Source organism: Archocentrus centrarchus, unplaced genomic scaffold, assembly GCF_007364275.1.
Source record: "Archocentrus centrarchus isolate MPI-CPG fArcCen1 unplaced genomic scaffold, fArcCen1 scaffold_64_ctg1, whole genome shotgun sequence".
Taxonomy (NCBI): Eukaryota; Metazoa; Chordata; class Actinopteri; order Cichliformes; family Cichlidae; genus Archocentrus; species Archocentrus centrarchus.
This window is the reverse complement of record NW_022060281.1, coordinates 948,036-967,258: the sequence shown is the minus strand read 5'-3', so window position 1 is coordinate 967,258 and position 19,223 is coordinate 948,036. Positions and strand designations below refer to the sequence as shown.

General features: G+C 47.2%; 2 protein-coding genes across 3 annotated transcripts in view; one reads left to right on the top strand and one right to left on the bottom strand.

The window, feature by feature from the left end:
* Positions 1 to 753: 753 nt before the first annotated feature.
* On the bottom strand, positions 754 to 7,321 carry LOC115777700 (zinc finger protein 239-like). 2 transcript variants are annotated; one of them, XM_030725661.1, is made up of 2 exons: positions 7,130 to 7,321; positions 754 to 3,119 (listed from the first exon to the last, which is right to left on the bottom strand). In XM_030725661.1, exons 1-2 carry the CDS (start codon positions 7,311 to 7,313, stop codon positions 2,152 to 2,154), a joined length of 1,152 nt encoding a protein of 383 aa, XP_030581521.1. In that variant the 5' UTR covers positions 7,314 to 7,321; the 3' UTR covers positions 754 to 2,151. The 2 variants fall into 2 exon arrangements, with proteins under 2 accessions (XP_030581521.1, XP_030581522.1); XM_030725662.1 differs by having other exon boundaries at positions 7,142 to 7,321.
* Positions 7,322 to 10,259: 2,938 nt separating this feature from the next.
* rasal2 (RAS protein activator like 2) overlaps positions 10,260 to 19,223 on the top strand; it is a 72,741-nt gene continuing 63,777 nt past the window's right edge. Inside the window, exon 1 of the mRNA XM_030725642.1 lies at positions 10,260 to 10,810. Within this exon, the coding sequence (XP_030581502.1) occupies positions 10,684 to 10,810 (127 nt within the window). The 5' untranslated portion in view covers positions 10,260 to 10,683. The remainder of the gene's footprint in view (positions 10,811 to 19,223) is intronic.

Below are 19,223 nucleotides of genomic sequence, written 5' to 3'. Positions count from 1 at the left end.
CCCTTGGGGTATCCTGTGGGGGGTGCTGTGGGAGTATGGGGTGTCTGGCCCGTTGTTGCAGGCCATTCAGTCTCTGTACAACCGCAGTGAGAGCTTGGTCCAAATTGCCAGCAACAAGTCGGACTCGTTTCCTGGTCAGGGCTGCTCTTTGTCACCGATTCTGTTCTTAATTTTTATGGACAGAATTTCTAGGCGTAGCCAGGTGGCAGAAGGCTTCTTCCTTGGTGGCCTCAGAATCTCATCTCTGCTCTTTGTGGATGATGTGGTCCTGTTGGCTTCATCAGGGGGGGCCTCCAGCTCGCAGTGGAACAGTTCGCAGCCAAGTGTGAAGCGGCCGGCATGAGAATCAGCACCTCTAATTCTGAGGCCATGGTCCTCAGCCGGAAAAGGGTGGAGTGCCCTCTCCGGCTCAGGAACGTGTTGCTACCCCAGGTGGAGGAGTTCAAGTATCTCGGGATCTTGTTCATGAGTGACGGGAAAAGGGAGATTGATAGACTTACTCACTGTTGCGCCTCTGCTGGATGCCAGAGGAACTGCAGGTTTGACAGTTTTTTACCTTTTTGATTTTTATCGAACTGGAAAGTCTAAAAAATTAATAACTAAAAGCATTTTTTCCAGATGTGTGTTTTCCTCGTGACACACACACACACACACACACACACACACACACACACACACACACACACACACACACACACACACACACACACACACAGAGTACCGACCAGCTGAAATCCTGCATCAAGGCAGAAAACTCCTGTAACAACTTTATTTAAACATCTCGCTACATCAAAATGAATATTTCTCTAAAAAAAAATATTTCTATCTTTGGATAAACGCGGGGTTCAGATGGTTAGAAGCCACTGCATCGATTTAATTTCACACACCATCCCATTATCATATGCAAACAATAAAAAAATATCAGCATGAGTTCTGAACCTGCTGCTGCAGCAAAACCACATTTAAGATTTAGTCTGTATCAAACATCAAAACTAAACCTTACAGAATCTCAAACTTCTGCATCACTTTCACAAAATTTTAAATAAAAATTTTGCAAACAGGAGAAAATAACAGGACGTGATCGACGAATGTGTGAAGCTTGAGACCAAAACGTCTCCTTCAGACTTGGGCTGAAGGTCACAAACGTCCTGAGATGATGGAGAACGTGTTCTTTACATCCTCAATCTTTCTTTTCATGGCTGCTCTGACAGGAAAAAGCTCTCAGGTCAGACTGAGAACTGAACAAACTGTTATAATGTCAGATGAAAACAGGAGAAACAGGATAAAATGAATCCTTTTTCTTATGTCAGAAATCAAAAGCACCCGTTCCTGAAAGCTCCATCTCACTCCTTCGGTTCAGCTCCAGCTCGAAGCTTTAATCAGCGCTCTGATCCTCACGCAGACATTTCTCATCTCCATCATTCCCTCAGATTGAGCTGAGCTCTGAGCTGAGGATCAAACCCGGGTCAGAAAATGAAGAACAGCCACGAGGATCTCCAGTTCAAATCCTGAGGCTGTTTCACAGTTCAGTCTCTCTTCCCAGTCTAAATATTTCTCTGAAATTTGAAACAAAAATATAAAAGCTGAGTCAAAAAGTTCATTAGGATTCCAAAAGAAAATCCTTATCCTACAAATCCTGTAAGAATTCAACCAAAAGGATTATTCTGCTCATAAAAGTGAATTTTATCCTGCTGGATAAAATTATATAACAGTTTAAAAAGTGTACATTTTGAAAATGACCCCTCAGGGCCCCTCAGAGAGCCACAGCTCTCAATATGGGAATCACTGATCCAGAGGGAATAAAGGAATGACTGTAGGAGCAGCTGTGGAAGCAGGAAAAATCCAGGACCGTACTCTAGTACAGTCGCAGTGAGCCCGTCACTGGTTCCTCTGCCTTCATCTCCCAGGTTCTCTGACCTCGTTCCACTTTTCATGGAGTTACATCGAGGCGTTGGGTAGCTCCACGCCGACCGACTCAGAAACTGAGTCTCGCTGTCCCGTCTGATATCTGGCAGCGAGCAGCGGTCGCCCCTTCAAGACTGGTTAAAAGCACTCAGTACTGCACCTAAAGCAGCTGCATAATCTCATTCATTAACCCAGATTACAGTTTGATAAAAATAACCCCGCCCCTCACAGCAAAAACTGGACGTTTTATTTGTGCCCGCAGTCCTCACTCTCGTGGTTCTTCGTGTGCCGCCGCAGTGTGTACACGTCGCTGAAGCAGCGGTTGCAGTGGCTGCAGCAGTATGGCCGCTCCTCCGTGTGGTGCTTCATGTGGTATTTGAGCGGCGTGCTGAGGGCGAAGCCCCTCCCACACACAGGGCAGGTGTAGGGCTTCTCGCCCGTGTGCGTCCTCATGTGGATCTTCATGTCCGAACTGGCCGTGAAGTTCTTGAAGCAGATGTTGCAGCTGTACGGTTTCTCCCCAGTGTGCGTCCTGGCGTGGCGGATCATGGATGAGGTGATGTTGAAGCCCTTCCCACAGACGCCACAGCGGTATGGCTTCTCACCCGTGTGCGTCCTCATGTGGATCTCCATGTTGTTCTTGCGGGTGAAGCGCTTCCCGCACAGCCTGCAGCCGAACGGCTTCTCGCCCGTGTGGCTGCGCGTATGCACCTTCAGCTCCACACGCCGCTGGAAGCTTTTGCCGCAGAACTTGCAGACGTGGCTCTTGACGTGCGTCTGCAGGTGCTCCAGCAGCTTCTGTCGGTCGGCCTGCAGCTCGCCGCACACGCCGCAGATGCAGCACTCGGTGGCGGCGTGAGTCTCAGCGTGGTTCAGCAGAGAGCCACGGTAGCTGAACTTTATCCCGCAAACTTTACAGCTACAGAAAGGGTTGCTTCTGTCGGCGTCTCCGCCTCCATCAGGAGGACCCTGCTGCTGCTGCAGAGGAGGCGGTGCATAGGGCCTCTCACAGGAAGTGCTCGTCTGGGCTTCATCTTCCTTCATCTCCATCTCCTCCTCCTCCTCGTCCTCCTCAGACAGCTTGTGCTTAAACTCTTTAATATCCTCCTCCTCTGCCACTGCCTGAGGAATGATCCACACCTCCTCCTCCACCTCCTCCTTGATGATGGGAGGCTCAGACTGGGGGTGGCTGCCACCATCGAGGTGGTGAGTGTCTGCCGAGGATAAGAGAGCACTGTTTACTCTTTATAAGAAAATATTTTAAACAGCATTTTAAAAAATTCACATGCATCAAAAAAACAAATAAAACCAAAAATGTTTCCATCCATCCACTTATCCTGTTCAGGGTTGCGGGGGGGCTGAAGCCTATCCCAGCTGTCATAGGGCGAGAGGTGGGGTACACCCTGAACAGGTCGCCAGCCTGTCGCAGGGCCAACACAGAGAGACAGACAACATCCACACTCACACCTATGGACAATTTAGAGTTTCCAATTAACCTAACCCCAGTAAGTGCATGTCTTTGGACTGTGGGAGGAAACTGGAGTACCTGGAAGAAACCCACAGACACGGGGAGAACATGCAAACTCCACACAGAGAGAGAGGGAGGGGCCTGGGCCAAGGTGGAATCGAACCCAGGCCTTCCAGATGTTATTCTAACTGTGAGGCAGCAGCGCTAACCACCGCGCCACCACGCTGCCCAAAAATGTTTCATGACCAGAAAATGATTCTGACCCTGAAGGCCAGAAGATGAGTCTGGTATGGAAGAGGAGGTAAACCCCATCCTCTGGCCCCCTGCTCCACAGGACAGGGTTCTAGCCAGCGGTTGATCGCCCGGTGCTTACACCGGTCTGAGAATTTCACCGGTTCACTATCGGAACTCTTCTGTCACTGCAATTAGCAAGCGGGCGCGTGCACGCCACCCGTCTACTCTGATTTTTTGTCTTTCTCTCCCTAGATTGCCGAACTATAGTATTATTTCAACGCAATTTCCAATCTACCACCGGGCACGGCCAGTTTTGTTCACAATGTGATCTCACGACGGTCCTGTTCACGCTTGATTTTGTGGTGCTACAGAAAGTAAAATGGTGACCAGCGTGAAACTGAGCGGGAACAAGAGGAAAAAGGAGCTCAAAGGATAATTTCAGGATTCCTATTAAACATAAAACCCCAGCAGCTGTGAGAGGCTGTGGTGAAGAAACTACAGTTCCCAGCAAAGTGATGTCACTTCCTGTTGTTATTGTTAGTGGCTTGCATTAAAAAAAAATCATAGTTCATGCTCACAATAATAATAATAATAATAATACATTTTATTTATTGGCGCCTTTCAGGGCACTCAAGGTCACCTTACAGGTAAAAAACAATCAAAGAGGAAACAGCAAAAGAGAAAGCACAATTACACAATAAAGAAAAAACAGATTAGTTAAGACCAAGGTAAAATCCTAGAACCCACACAGTTACAGGCCAAAAGCTTGTTTGAACAGATGGGTTTTTAAACGAGATTTAAAAAGAGATAAGCTGTTTATGACCTTTAAATGTTGCGCTAGAGCGTTCCAGAGATGGGGTGCTGTATGACAAAAGGCTCTAGACCCCATAGTTGCTAAGTGGACAGAAGGTATAGTGAGGAGCAGTGATGAAGAAGAACGAAGTGGAAGTATATCCAAGCAGGATATAAAGTCCATGGTGAGTGGATCGGCAGCATTATCAATATGAACATTGAAGTCGCCCAGCAGGATAAAATATGGTGACATAGTCGATAGCGAAGACAGACATGCAGAGAGTTCATTTATAAAATCTGGGCTTCTTTTAGGTGGGCGATACAGAACTGCTAAAACCATGGGCATAGCTCCTTTTATCTGTAGGGCGATGCATTCAAAGGAGGCGAAATGAGGTACAGGGATAGATGTAACTTTCAGAAGAAGAAGAAGAAGAAAGAGCTTTATTTGTCACATACATGCAGTGAGATTCATTCTCTGCATTTAACCCATCACACACATGAAGTATGTAGTACACACAGCACAGCATGGAGCAGGGGGCAGCCAAGGTGCGCCCGGGGAGCAACCTGGGGGGGTGGGCTTGCTCAGGGACCCACGGTGATGCCAGCCTGAGGATTTGAACCAGGGTCCTCTCAGTGATGAACCCTCTTCTTCTCCCCTAGGCCACCACTCCCCTTAAAAACTCCCCTTTCAATTTCTCCTGGTAGAAAATCGCAAGACCGCCACCACGACCGGTGTCATATGACCGAGACATGTAAACAAACCCAGGAGGCGTAGCTTGATTTAAGTGGGAAAAGTCATTATTTTGCTGCCATGTCTCGGTCAGACACATAAAGTCAAACTTACTGTCGTGGATGTATTCAGACAGCAAAAGTCCCTTATTGGTGAGAGAGCGAATATTCAGGAGGCCGAGGGTGATGGCGCTTGTCATCGGGGCAGCATTAGCCGATCTGGCTAGTCGAGTCAGGGCACTGCGGTCCGTAATCCGTCCGGCTTTCTTTGAAGGTCGCAGAAAGACCGACCACAAGGTACGGATCGGCTTGGTGTCATCAACGCAGTATTTGCGATGAGAGCCTTGGTGGGTATACCTTCTGCGGGGATGCCAGATAATTTCCGGGTGGAGATACAGTGCTGATGGAAGCGGAATCGCAAGCCGGAGCCGGAGTTGTAGAAGTTCGTCAGCCGAGTATTGGATTTCCAGAGCCACTGATTTCCAAAACAGGGAAAGAATAATCCAGAAAAGTATGATCCAAAAAGACGACTTGTTGGGCCACATTGTTGAGAGTTCAGAGATCAGAACACAAGATCAATAAGCATAAAAACATAAAAAGATTGCAGATAGCGGCAGCCAAAACGCGCCAGCGTTCACCCCGGAAGCAGATTGCAATGACGGCTACTCTAGTATGCTGTTAGCACCTGGATTATAATTTTTTTTTTGCTTCTGCAAACCCCTGTAACAGTTGTAATTGTGTGGTGTCTCTTTACGACAGTCTAAGCTTTTGTTAGTGATGTCATGAGTGTACGCCACCGCTCCTCTGTAGAGAACGTGGGAGAAACGTTTTGGCAGATGGATGCATGTCCATGACGAGTGTCCAGGGTTAGGAAGGTGGTTCACATCTCACTGGTGTGCATCAGCATGGTAACTTATGCTGCTCTGGGTGCGCTACGGACGAAGCTCGACACAGCCGGGCTTTCTTTGCATTAGCCGGCTCAGCAAAACCTCAGAGAGACTCAGCAGCCGGTTAGAATCTGAACCATTAAATGTCAAAGGTCAAAGGTCTCCCCCAGCGCAGTCCTAAAACACGCTGTAGAGTTAAACTAAAATCAGTGAAAACACTGTGCTTCCAGATGATTTCAAACCAAAACTCTGAACATCACCTGCTCCTGACAGGTGATGTGCTCAGCATCAGTTACCATGGTGATTTAGCAGGTAAAAAGAGACACTTTCATGACACAGAAAACTCTGACTGTAAGCTGTGTGGCTTGCTAACACACTAATCTCCCTCCATAGCACAGGTATGATATCACCGCCTGCTAACCAATCAGATCTGTGGAGGAGCCCTCACAGGTCAGAGTGCAGCAGGAGGGTCTGAGGACTCGCTTCCTGATTTCTGTCAAACTGTTTTAACGTTTCCGTGATAATACCTGATCCTGAAACAGGACAGCTGTTCATACCTGTGGATCTCTGATTAAATCTGTGGGTGCCCGAAACCTGTGTTTCTATTCTGTTTCTATTTTCAGAGCACAGTGACTGAGAATGGGTCATCTTGATGGAATGACCTAAAATGACCCCAAAACGTCCCTGCTAGAGACCAGCGGGGTTCTTCTTCTGACTACGCTGCAGAAACTCCAGAACATCTATTCAGAGTTTTTTGGAGCGAGTCAGACCGACAAACATAATCTGATTAATTATAGCTAATTATATTTAATCAGATTATACTCACAGTATCACATACCTAGAATTAAAAATGACCCTTTAATTCAATATTTTAAAAAATGGACTAAAAATATTGAATCACACAAAACTTTCCCATTTAAGCCGAGTTAAATAAGCGAGTTTGACTGGTTTCCTTCGTTCTCAGAGAAACTCTTTTGCTATTAGAGCGCCCCCTGTGGACGCCGCACTGCGTGTGGGGGCGGAGCCCAGTGGCTGATGCTTTTATTGTGAAAAACAAACAGAACCAGAAGCTTTTATTGTGAAAAATAAAGAACAGAACTATTAGCTCGCTCACTTTGGGCCGGACCTGTGTGCGTGTCCCCGCGGGCCGGACTCTCCCTCGCGCGCGCCGGCGTGTACAGGCGGATGAACTCGTCCTCGCGCTCCACCATCACCCTCTCCACCAGCGCGAGGATCTCCTCCGCGGCCGCCGCTAGCCGCTCCGTCACCGCCGCTCGCAGGAGCCGCAGGTGCGCCATGCTGACCGGAAGAGCCGAAAAAAGCCGCAAACGCGCAGCTTCGACCGGATGTTTGCTCCCGTAGTTGCTGCGTCAGCAGCTGCAGTCGGAACTTCCACTTGCACTTCACAATAAAAGCACCGGTTAATAATTAAAAAAACTTCCTTCTGATTTTTCTAAATTTTTTGTGGCTTTTTTGCTTGTTTGTTTGTTTGTTTGTTTATGTGTTAAGTTTAGGAGCGGGTTTGTGTGTCTGACTGAGTCACGTCACTGTGGACCTGTTTGGGATCATTTCCGTGTTTTTAATCATTATTTTGTGTTGTTCTGGTCATTTGAGTCAGAGGGGAGGGCAGTCTGTGGTCACGTGGTTTTTTAAATTAAAGTAAATTTCTCATGTTTTGTTGCTGTCTGATGTCTGTGTGGTCACTGTGTGTGTGTGTGTGTGTGTGTGTGTGTGTGTGTGTGTGTGTGTGTGTGTGTTTTTGCAGAAGTGTTGAAATCTTAATGAGGGGAAAGTCAAACAGGAACATGAAGTGGAGGATAGCTGATGATTATCCATCACTGAGTTTAGACCCTAAACTTAAATTTCATCTTAGCAGCCCTAAAATAACTGTAGTAACAGCATTAATATAATAATAATAATAATAATAATAATAATAATAATAATAATAATAATAATAATTGCAGAAACAGGAGGCAGCAGCAGTAGGAATAATAATATTGGTAATTATATATTCTGGGATCATGTCACATCATGTCATAACGTCTGTGTTATATTGTGCCACTGGAGGCGGTTCATGCAAACAGGTTTACATGTGTTACAGCGCACTCACACACAGGCGTTGTGTGCTGCAGCAGTGTGGTTTGTCAGGAATGAATCAGACTTGTGTGGCTGCAGCAGAAAGAAGGTGAAGACGTCCTCTCATGACGTAGATCAGTGCAGATTTAGACGTCAGCAGGCAGAAGTGCGACAGGTTCTGGTAGCGCGGGGTCACTGCTGTCCTGCTCTGTTTGTTCTCTGAACAGTGTCAGAAACATCAGATTGGAGATTAGGAGCTCATCTGAGCTCTCTGAGCCCCTCCTCGGCTGACCTGTCACTATTTGGCACTGATGGACTTTATTATTTTAGTTCCAAGTTTCTTGTTCTGCTCCAGTTGGGCTTCATTGTTTATCTATGGACAGCGAACTGAAGACTGGCTTATTGTAAACATCATTTTTGCATAGCTGGGGAAAAAAAAGAACAGGTCCTGGGATGTTTTTATGGAGATTGCTCAGTTTATGCCAGTTTATTGGGTTATAAACTCTGTTTCATGGTTGACAGTGAGGGGAAATACTGAGAAACACTGTTTATGTGGCTGTTTATGAGGCAGAGAGTGAAGAAAACACAATCATGTTTGATGCATTTCATGATGCTTTGTGTGCTCTTCAGGTGAATTGTATTGTACTGTGTTGAGTGTGTGCATTAAGGGGAGGGTGTGTATGAATGAAAGAACTTTAATGTGCAGCAGGTCCCTGTGCTTCTGAGCAGCAGTCTGATTTCCTGCATCAGGTTACTTTGTCCTTTCCTCTTGTGTCTCTTTCACACCGTGGCATCCATCGTGGAGGTGTGTTGGTGCCCCCTGCTTGGCTGGATTCTGGATGTTCTGACATGCTTTAGAGCCTCCTACAATAAAGATGCGAAATGACCTCTTGAACCTCCTTTTTTGAGTTCTTCAAGAGTTTCTGGAGCTCTTTGATGTTGCTGATGCTTTTAGCCGTCAGCCTAAAGTCAGGAGAGGAAACACGATCACCTGCAGATTTAAAGCATTAAAATCAGACTTTCATCAGCCTAAAAAAATCTGCCCTAGAACAAGCAGGGAGACAGAGGGTTTACACCTATACCACAGAACAGGGGGTGGCAGGAACCTGCTGGAGGGAATTTATTTGTTGATAATGTGAGGACCCGCAGGGTCCAGCAGGGGGCGTCAGAGTGCTGCTTTAGTTTCTGCAGCACAGAGAAGGAAAGAAGTGAGATTGAGTTTGAGTCATGAAAGCTCTGCAGACTAAGTGGAGGCAGACACACACACACACACACACACACACACACACACACACACACACACACACACACACACACACACACACACACAGTTTGTGCTGTGATTGTTGATGAGTTTGCAGGTGTGTTAATGGCTCCTTCAGTGACTGATTGTGTGTCTGTGTGTTTTTGAAGGGTTAAAATGCTCAGCCTCTGTCAAACAAATCTAATAAAGTGAAAGTGGAGGACAATTGTGGATGTTGTGTGTCTCTTTTCATCCTTATTCATTCTTTTGTAGTTTGTTTGAATCTTTTTATATTTCGTTCTTGTATCTTGGGCCTGTTTTGTGTCTTTTTTTTGTAGTTTTGTAGTGTTGTGTGGTTATTTAGCCTGTTTGTGGGGTTCTTTTGTCTTTTTTATGACATTATTTTTGGTTGTTTTGAGTCTCTTTTCATCATTATGTGTTATTTTGCACTCATTTCCCATCCTTTTTGTGTGTATTTCTGAACACTTGCATCTCTTTGTGATTATTTGTGAGTCTGTTTGCATCACCTTGTGTCTGTGGAGTTGTTTTGTGCATGTTTGTAATCATTTGGGTGTTTTTGGAGCTGTGTAGTACGTTTCGCAGTTGGTTCGAGTCTGTTGTTGCATGTTTGTGGCCGTGTATAGTCATTTTGTGTGTCTCTGTGTCTTACGCAGTTTTGTTTGTCACGTTGTGTATTTTTGCGGGTGAAGTTAAGCTCTGAGCGGGCTTTAACACCTGCAGCGGGACTTCAGGAGATGAAGGTGCTCCTCTGCACACGTCTCACCTGTTAAATGCCGACGTAGGTCACGCGCTCAGGTTCGGGGAAACGTCCCGTCAGCGGCTGACGGTCAGCCAGACCTCCCTGCGCGCTCCTGATTCTCCTGGCACGCGCGCGCCCGGTCAGGCTCGCGCCCGGCCCCGTGCGGTGGACTGCGAGCAGCGGCAGAGAGGGGCAGCCCGCCGGAGGCACACCAACCGCCGCGTGACTCTGTCTCTTTCAGCGGCTCACACGGGACATAGCGGCTGCCTCTGGGCAGACTCTTCAAGAGGACGGAGGTACGGGGGCTCCGGCTTCACCTGGACGCCGGTTTGGAGGAAGTTTAATTCCCTTCGGCTAACCTGAGAAGCGGAACAATGAGGGCGAGCCAGCCGGGCAGCCGGACCGGAGCTAACGGCTAGCTGGGAGCAGCTGGGCGGTGAAAGCGACCAAACTGTCCCGTAACGGATTATCCCGAGACTTTTTCCGCTTCCACTCTCCGCGTGGACACTTAAAGTCACTTCTCCCGGAATATCGCACACTTGTGAAGGGATACATCAAGCCAGAACAAGTTTTTCCTCCCTTTTTGGATATGGAGACGGACTCGCTTCCAGGCGACGTGGAGTCTCTGCGCGGCGGACTGAGCCTCCTGGATCCGCTGGTGGACCGGATCCTGGGGGACGCTGTGTCCCAGCAGCAGGGCTGGCTCCGGGTCTACGGTAAGAAGAACACACTCCTGGGGGCGGGTCCTAGACCCGGCGGCCGGGCAGGTTTCGGGACCGGGGTCAGCAGGTAGCGAGGGCACCGGTGACCGCCCGGAGAGCCAGGTATCTGCTGAGGGCCCAGGCCGAGGTCATGGAGGCCACCGGGGGGATCCGGAGCTAGTGCTCCGGGAGGTTTTCAACCACGCGGGCTGCCGAGTGCTTTAGTCAGTCCAGTTCCCCTCCAGAGAGGTCAGAGGTCATTCAGAGGGCCAACTTCCCCTTAAGCTGGGTTCAGCCGGTGTGGCAGCGTTGTAGGGGTCAGACCCTGAAACTGCTCTGGTTCTGTTAGACTACAGTGTTTTAAATCTCACTGCTCCCCCACTGAACAGAAGTAGAGTTCCTGAGTTTAGTTTAAATAAAATAATCAGTGTATCAGGACCTTTAGTACTCAGGAAGCCTCCCAGATTAAATTAGAGTCACACAAAGATCCAAAAAACATTCAAATTAACCACAAAACAATTCAGAGACACACGTGTTCACAATGAGATGTAGAGTGTCCAAAACAAGACACAAAATGAAGCAGTACCAATGAAAATAACTTCACAAACACACAATAACACTGAAATAGTCACAAAGGTTCAGAAATACTCAGAGCAGCCACAGAAGGATGAGCTTTGGCAGAGCGGCGGGTCTGAAACCTCTCGCTGACAGGTGGCAGCGCAGGCGTCAGATGTTGGTGTTTTTAACATGTACAAACCTCAAACACCCACATTAAAGCCACATAAATACAGCCACAAGATTCCAGCTTCCACTTAGTGGAGAATGAGAAGCTGCCAGAAAGGTCAGAGGTCGCTGAGACTGTAAGGAAGCGTCACATGGGGCTGTGTGATGCTCTGACTCACAGCAGCTCCTGTGAGGCAGAAAACTGGGTAACATGACTCAGTTTTTGGGACTTCACAGAGGCCGGTGTTGCAGCTGCTGTCTCATGTTTCCCTGCAGGACTGCTGCTGCTTCACTTCCCAAAATAAAAGCTTCAGAGTGCCGTGAGACCCAACTGGTTTCCAGGACAGGTGGTCACATGGCGAGGTCACGCCGAGTCATTACTGCAGTGATGTGAAGAACCTTCTCTTAGTTTATGTAAATTCACCTGGGGCAGAAGCTGCAGGTGTTTCAGGTTGATGCCTTCCTAACAACCTGAAAACATAGGAGAAACGAGCGTCTGAGTGGTGATGATGTTAATGTTCAGAGTGAGACACAAAGGGACCAGAAAGAGACGCAAAAAACCCACCCACAACACAATAAACACAAATGAGTCCAGAGCAGCCAGATAGACACACAACTGCAGAAATACTAAAAACATATCTAAAAAGACATTAAAGAACCAAACCAGCTATGAGAGCAGAAGGAGACAAAACAGGGACTCACAACCACAAAGAGATGGAAAAACAAACCGAGTGCAAACTGTCCAAAGCTGCATTAAAGAATGGACTTTAAGGGATCCTTACTCCCTTAAATCCTCCTCATCAACCTGGTTAAACAGTTTAAAAAACTCTGAAATAATTCATTAAAAGTTTTAAATTTTAAATTTAAATCCTAAAATTTCTCGTCACAAAAATGACTCGAATGTAAAGATAAAGCAGTGTTTTTAAAAAGCACACAAAATAAGAACCTGTCCACTAACTGATCCAAAATAGATTTATTGGTGTGGAGAATAACCTTCTTTAAGGCCTGCTTGAAGTGCAGTTTGTGTCATTTGAAGTGTTTTTACTCCCTAAAATCCCCGTAAACCAACAAACTGTTCCCGTTTCCACCCGTTAGCTGGCACTGAAGTGTTGACTGTAAACCTGAGCAGGGAATGAAATCCCTTAAAACACCCTTTATTTTTAATTTCAGGGCTTTAGATGTGCACACTGACAGAGCCCTGAATGTAATGCTGCTATCTGTGGCTGCATCAGGATGTTTGCTCTTCCTCCTCCTCCTCCTGGTGTTGGCAGGGTGTGATGTCAGCAGCCAGTTTGTGCCGGTGATCTCACCGGGCAGGACTCCGGCTCTGGCATCGGGTCCTCGCTGCCCTCCACGGCTCGCATTCCTCTAATAGATTCAACAATGCTGCCGCCGTGCTGCCTTCAGGTCCACCTCACTGCAGAAAAATGCAGCGGCAGGACGTTTGTTGTTATGCTGCATTCACATGTTAGATAACTTTGGTTTTACATCAGAGCGTGAGGTCACCTCCTGCTCCAATAAAAACTATAGCAGGGTATTTAAAGGTCAGGGCAAACAGATGCATGTTGATGTGAGCGCACACGGTGCAGCAGCTTCAGTCCAGCTCACAGATTTCCTAATGAAAGAAATCCAAACAGGAAGTGACTTTTCACAGGTGAGAAGGAACGCCCAGTATATTGTTTTTGGCCTGAAGTTACTGGGCAGTGTCAGCTAATCATATATATTTTGCTATCAGCTTAAATACTGACTGATTCTGCTAGAGATGATTTATGATTGAAATACCAAAGCCTGCAGTTCCTCTAACATCCACATGAGGCTCCACCAGTGAGTCAGTCCCCACAGACTCCCATACTTAAACTTTACAGCAGAAACAAACATGTTTACAGCCTGATTGAAGTTTGCAGTATTAGGGGTGTGACCTGACAGGTGGATGGTGACACAGGCGGCTGTAGCTGCTAGCTGTCTGCTAGGCTTCACCTCAGCTAACTGGTGTCCCTGAACTGGACCTCTGGACCGTGTTTGTGCTGTTGGAGCCTTTTGGCTTTTTAATGCAATAATCTGACCAATCATATGGCTGCTGTGGCTTCATTTGACTAACAGACCCTGGAGGAAGGTGGAGCTCCAGTTTGCTGAGGATGTTACTGAGCGCTGATCAGCAGGTATCGACCCACAGACTGCACCCAGACAGTCTATGCTAACCAAGCTGAGCTGATACCTCATGTTAGCCAGGCTGTGGTTCAGGAGGTAGAGCAGGTCACCTACCAATCGGAAGGTTGGTGGTTTGATTCCTGGCTGCTCCGGGCTGCATGACAAAGTACCCTCGGCAAGATACTGAACAGGTGAATGCAAACGTGTTGTATAAGCCAGAGGTCCCCAACCCCCGGGCCGTGGACCGGTACCGGGCCGTGGGACATTTGGTACCGGGCCGCACATAAAGAATAAATAACTTAAATTATTTCCGCTTTACTTGTTATCTGCGCCTAAACTATATTTTATTTTGAAAAATGGGCGGATTCGCTCCGTTACTTCCCTCCATGACTTCCTCTTGACGTGTCAAGACGTTTCTGCTCACATGATACGTCACCGCTAAAATTAAACCCAGAAGCTTCAGGCCTGTCTAACGAAATCGGTTGGTTGACCTACATAACGCTTCTTTAAATTTTTGAGTGCTCAACAAGAGTAGAAAAGCGCTATGTAAGAACTAGTCCATTTACCATTTTTATTTATCAACACCGGGGATAGCAGTGAGGTAGACCCAGCCATCAAACTGACTCTCCAGCGCTTGACACCGCGGCTCTGCAGCCACGCTCCATGTGAAATCGGCCGAACCCAGTCAAACCAGAAGCCAGCAAAAATGAGTATCAGAGAAACAAGCTCAGGGGGCTTACACTGATTCAGTGTTATGGTGAGTTGTATTTTTCATGCGCTTTATACAGTAAAAATCACCTAAGTCGAAGTCGCACAAATCGGGTTTTCACTCTAGTTGGATGGCATCTGCAGGTCCTGATTTTTCCTAACATTAACTCCAATAAAATAATCACATAAATCCGTCGGATATTCACCTACCTCGGATGAAAAATCTGGTCCCATTGTAATAAATTTCCAGTTAAATGTGATCGCATAAACTGGATGAGTTTAGCGCTAAAACCCTCCTCAGCTCCTGTCCGCCCACTTCCATGCATCGGCTCGTTCATGCACAACTACACACACACTAACAACGCCTGGAAATTGTTTTAGTGTTTATATCAGTTCATTTCACCGGGGACAATCGTGGCAAGTGTAAGCTACAAACTTGCACTTACGAGTAAAATTTCAGATTATAAAATTTGCAGAAGCAAATTCATAGATGAAGCAGAAGCCATTGCAGCGAAATTCGATAATAGACCCCAAACTGGGCCATTTGAATCCGACTGAGGTGATTTCTACTGTATTTGTTTTTGCGGTGTATCTTATTTTGAAGGCATGTTTTACCATGGCTCTAACAGCTGACCAGGGAGCGCTGTGGGCAGAGAGCCTGTTATTCATGTTGAGGCGGGATGTTACGAGAACGCTGCTGATAGAGTTGCATACGAATACAAAGTGGATTCCCGTTTTTTATTATTATACGTAGAAAATATCACACTTGGTTATGGTCGTATCATTTATTTTGACATATTTATTCGCCACACCTTAAAAGCCGGTCCGTGGAAATATTTTCTAACACTAAACCGGTCCGCGGCTCAAAAAAGGTTGGGGACCACTGGTATAAGCGATTTAAGTACACAATTGGAGTAGAAAAGCACTATATAAGAACTGGTCCATTTACCGCAGCAGTCCACCCTCTGGACTGAGTTTGGCTTCTTCTAGACCCAAAAATCCAGCATGAGTCGGGGTCCAGCAAGCATTGCCTGATCTTAAAACCAAAGAGTGTGTGTGTGTGTGTGTGTGTGTGTGTGTGTGTGTGTGTGTGTGCGCGCATATGTTGTGTTTAAATAGTTTTATTTGTGGTATGTTTCATCCTGGTATGTTTAATGGAAGCTGAACGTGATGAAGAGTGATCAATGTGAGACTGAAGCTCTTCCTCCTGCCTGCCGTCAGCTGCTGTTTTAATCTGTCGGCTCTCTGAAAGCATTGACAGAGTGTATTATCCAGCGAAAGGCTGCTGTAAGCCTATTAAAGCTGACCGCAGACGTACGCTTAAACACAGCACCGAGCCTCCTCCTCCTCCTCCTCCTCCTCCTCCTCCTCCTCCTCCGGATGACAGCATCAGGAGTTAACACGAGAACATATGTTTTATTATTTCGTCCCCTCGGGGATAGATCATCAGCTGACTTGGAGGAGTAATTTATGATGAATAAACACTGACTGCAGTTTGAATGTGGAAAAACTTCCAAATTTCAAATCAGAGCTTGTCAGCCTGTTGGGGGTGTCCAGACTTTGAATCCCGACATCCTTTTCAACATTTCCAGTCTTCCCAGTGGACTGACTCCAACTCCGAAGGTGTCCCCCCTCCTCCTCTCTGGGCGGCCTCCGCACGGTGAAACCCCGCTGAGGTTTTCAGCCTCCATATTGGATGGGGATTGTGGGAGTTTGCTGTCGGTGAGCCAATTGACACCCGAGCTTCCTGCTGGGCTGCCGGGACGTTTGCTTCACGCTCCTCTGAGGCTACATGTGAGAAACGAGCAGCTTTTCGCTCCGATGCAGAAACAGATGTTTTCTTTGGCCGAGTCTGTTCTCTGAAAGGCTTACGCTATCAGGAGTGGGTGCTTTCCCAACTCTTGGGATAAATAAAGGACATCTTATCTGGGAAAACAGGATGCTTAGGTCCAGAAGGACGCAACAGGAAGGTTTACTGATGTGTCTGATGTGCAGGAAAGATGAGCAGATGCATCAGCTGTGGTCATTTTACTGAAATGACTCAAAGTTTGAGAAAAGCCTTGTCATGGAGGTTCCTTCAGCTCTGAACTGGGATAAAATCCCCCTGCCTACACGGAGCAAAGAGTCACATGATTGTATTATTGATTATTGGCTCTTTCAGGCTCATGTTAGAATAGTTCATCCTCTGACTCCTGAGGGCAGCTGGAGCCGTCTGCAGGAATCCACAGAAACAGGAGAAACCTGGAGAGGAGGGAGGAAATCACGGGACTGCACTCCTCCTCGTCCTGTTAGGGATGAGTATGGATGATTATTCAATGGGGGTCTGTCATAGCACCGTACAGGGGATCGCTGAGATCCACTGACGTGTGTTTGACGTGTTTCACGCTTGGCGCCCAGAAGGAGCTTCAGGGCAGGAAAAGGGGGGCGTGGCCTGTTTTCAGTTCTGTTTTCTGTTTGCTGCTGAAAGCGAGACACATGTAAACACATTTTCTGAGAGCGGGGGTGGATCGATCATCAGGGAATCTCCACCCTGTGCGTCTGAGCGGTGGCGCGGTCGCTCAGGCTGGTGTCTGCGAGCGGGTTCAGGTCTGAGTGGTCGCCTTCGGGACAATGGAGGCTGATGGGAGCAGGAAATGGAAAGTTCCTCACGGGCCCGGCTGTGTTCAGATGGGGGCGTTGAGACAGGATTTCCTCTCTGAAACAAAACAAGAGTCATCCTGGTTCTCTGGACCAAAAAAGCTGCTGTCTATTTCAGGACAGGGTGGGAAACACGGGAGGATCCGGACGGAGCTCATCGTGGCCACAAAGCGCTGGATGTGCTTTTTTATGTCAGAGGAAGTGGGTGCGCTGAGGTAATTAGAGGCAAATAAAATCCAGGGTTTGTCTGTTCAGATTCAGGGATCATGGAGAAATCTTTTTTAATTTCAGAAATGTTTACAGCCACACACAGAAACTGTTCTGGGCTCTCGAGCTGATTTCCGCCTTCACAGGAACATTCATAACTCACCTGATTAAACTCAATTAAGGCATTAGGGGCGTGGCCTCTTTGGCTGACAGGTGTGACTTTCCATATGGTTCATACATTTCATCCTGGTTCTTTTTTTCAAACTTAATTAGGGAAAACCAGCTTTCCTGTTTGTGTGTCAGACGATAGCCGGATCCTGGCGTCAGCAGGAAGTAATCAGATTACTGCGGTGGATGCTCTGAAAGCTGCGAGCAGAAGTGGATCACTGTGTCAGAGCGGCTGCAGATTAAAGCCTGGGCGGTGGATCAAAATTGGATTAGACGATTGTCTGAGCACCTAATGCTGCTGCTGCTGTCTGAGGAGGAGGAAAACAGCCAGTCACACATCTTATTTACAGGTTAAATAAACACCTGAGTGCCCATTGAGTTTATTCGCTGCCTAAATATCGATTTCTAATCGTGTTAAAAGTTCATTTGACCCTGACAAACAGCAGGTGACCAAAGTCACTTCGTTGTGGAGTTTGGGGTGTGTTGGGTTTGTCACTTGAGGCTCAAGTTCACACGTTATTTCAGCACTTTTTAGGCTTCATACCGGAGAGTCTGTTCAGTCAGCTGCCAGTCGATATATGAGGGGAAAACTTCAGATACCCCAAATCCAAAAATATTCAGTCTTCAGATCCTTGGAGTTTGATATTCCCTGAAAAAAAGACAGAACAACATTTTTAAAAATGACAAAAATAAATGTGTTGCGATGGCAGCACGTTTTCTGTCGATGCTCGAGCAGCTGAATTTTCGGTTAACCTTCACGCTGCCCTTCCCTGCAGACGGGCCGCTGTTAACTTTCCTCTCCTGGAAAACGTTGGGTGGCCTCCTGTGGGCTGTATCCAAGCTTGTCTGAGTGTTGGGAAGGTGGAGATGAACCCATGGAGTGGTGTGGTGTTGTAGCGCACCTCCCTGCTGCTGTCAGACCTCCTGAAAGTCGGATCGGTCTAGTTTGAAATCTCGGGATGCTTTGGGCCGATGTTTTGGAGCTTTTCATGCAGTCGCCTCACTTCCAGCCGCTGATCTTGAACTTCCTATTTTCTGTTAGTGTTCTCTGTGCTCAGACCAGCCGGGATCAGCCCGTCGGCCTCCGGCGGAGACTGCAGCCTGGATTCCTGAGAGCCGAGTCCTTCTGCTGCTGATTTACTGCTCTCTTTATGGCTGCGGGTTATTTTCAGTCGGAGGCTGCCGCCAGCTCTTCTCCTGACTTCCTGCAGGATGCAGATGAAACGTGGAAGTGCTGAAGAAACAGCAGCATCAGCTTTAAGCTGCTGCGTCCTCTCAGACCTGCAGCCCGCTCTACTCCCCAGCAGCAGTTTGGTGTGTAAACATGCAGGCCTGGAAGATTTCCACAGTGACTGCAGTCACATTAATGAAAGAGCAGATTACAGAGGAGGCAAATGTGAAGAGTCTGCTCTGCTGATCCGTTTAATAAGGAAAAAACGACCAAGACAAGATGGCCAAAGCTGAGTCCTCAGCCTGAAAGATCTGCTTAGAGGACGGTTTGAGCAGGTGACCCTGTGACCTTTGGATCAGTTAGGCTTTCTAACCCGCTCTGATTCAGAATTCAGCAAATGAATTTAAATGCAGTAAAACTGTAAATATGCAGGTAAAGGCTTAAAGAGATGTTTTAATCCACGTCTTTCGTGTCTCTTCTGAGTTTCCACCTGACTTCCTGTTTGTCTCCTCTCTTCCTGTGTTGTTTCCTTTCTCCGGAGGAGCATGAATGCTTGCAGCACTTCCTGTTTGGTCTTTAAAGAGGAGAAGCATCGGTCCGAGTTAGTCAGACCGAGCTGTAGGAGATATGAGCCTGGCATCACGATGCAGGTATAAAGGAGGCCTT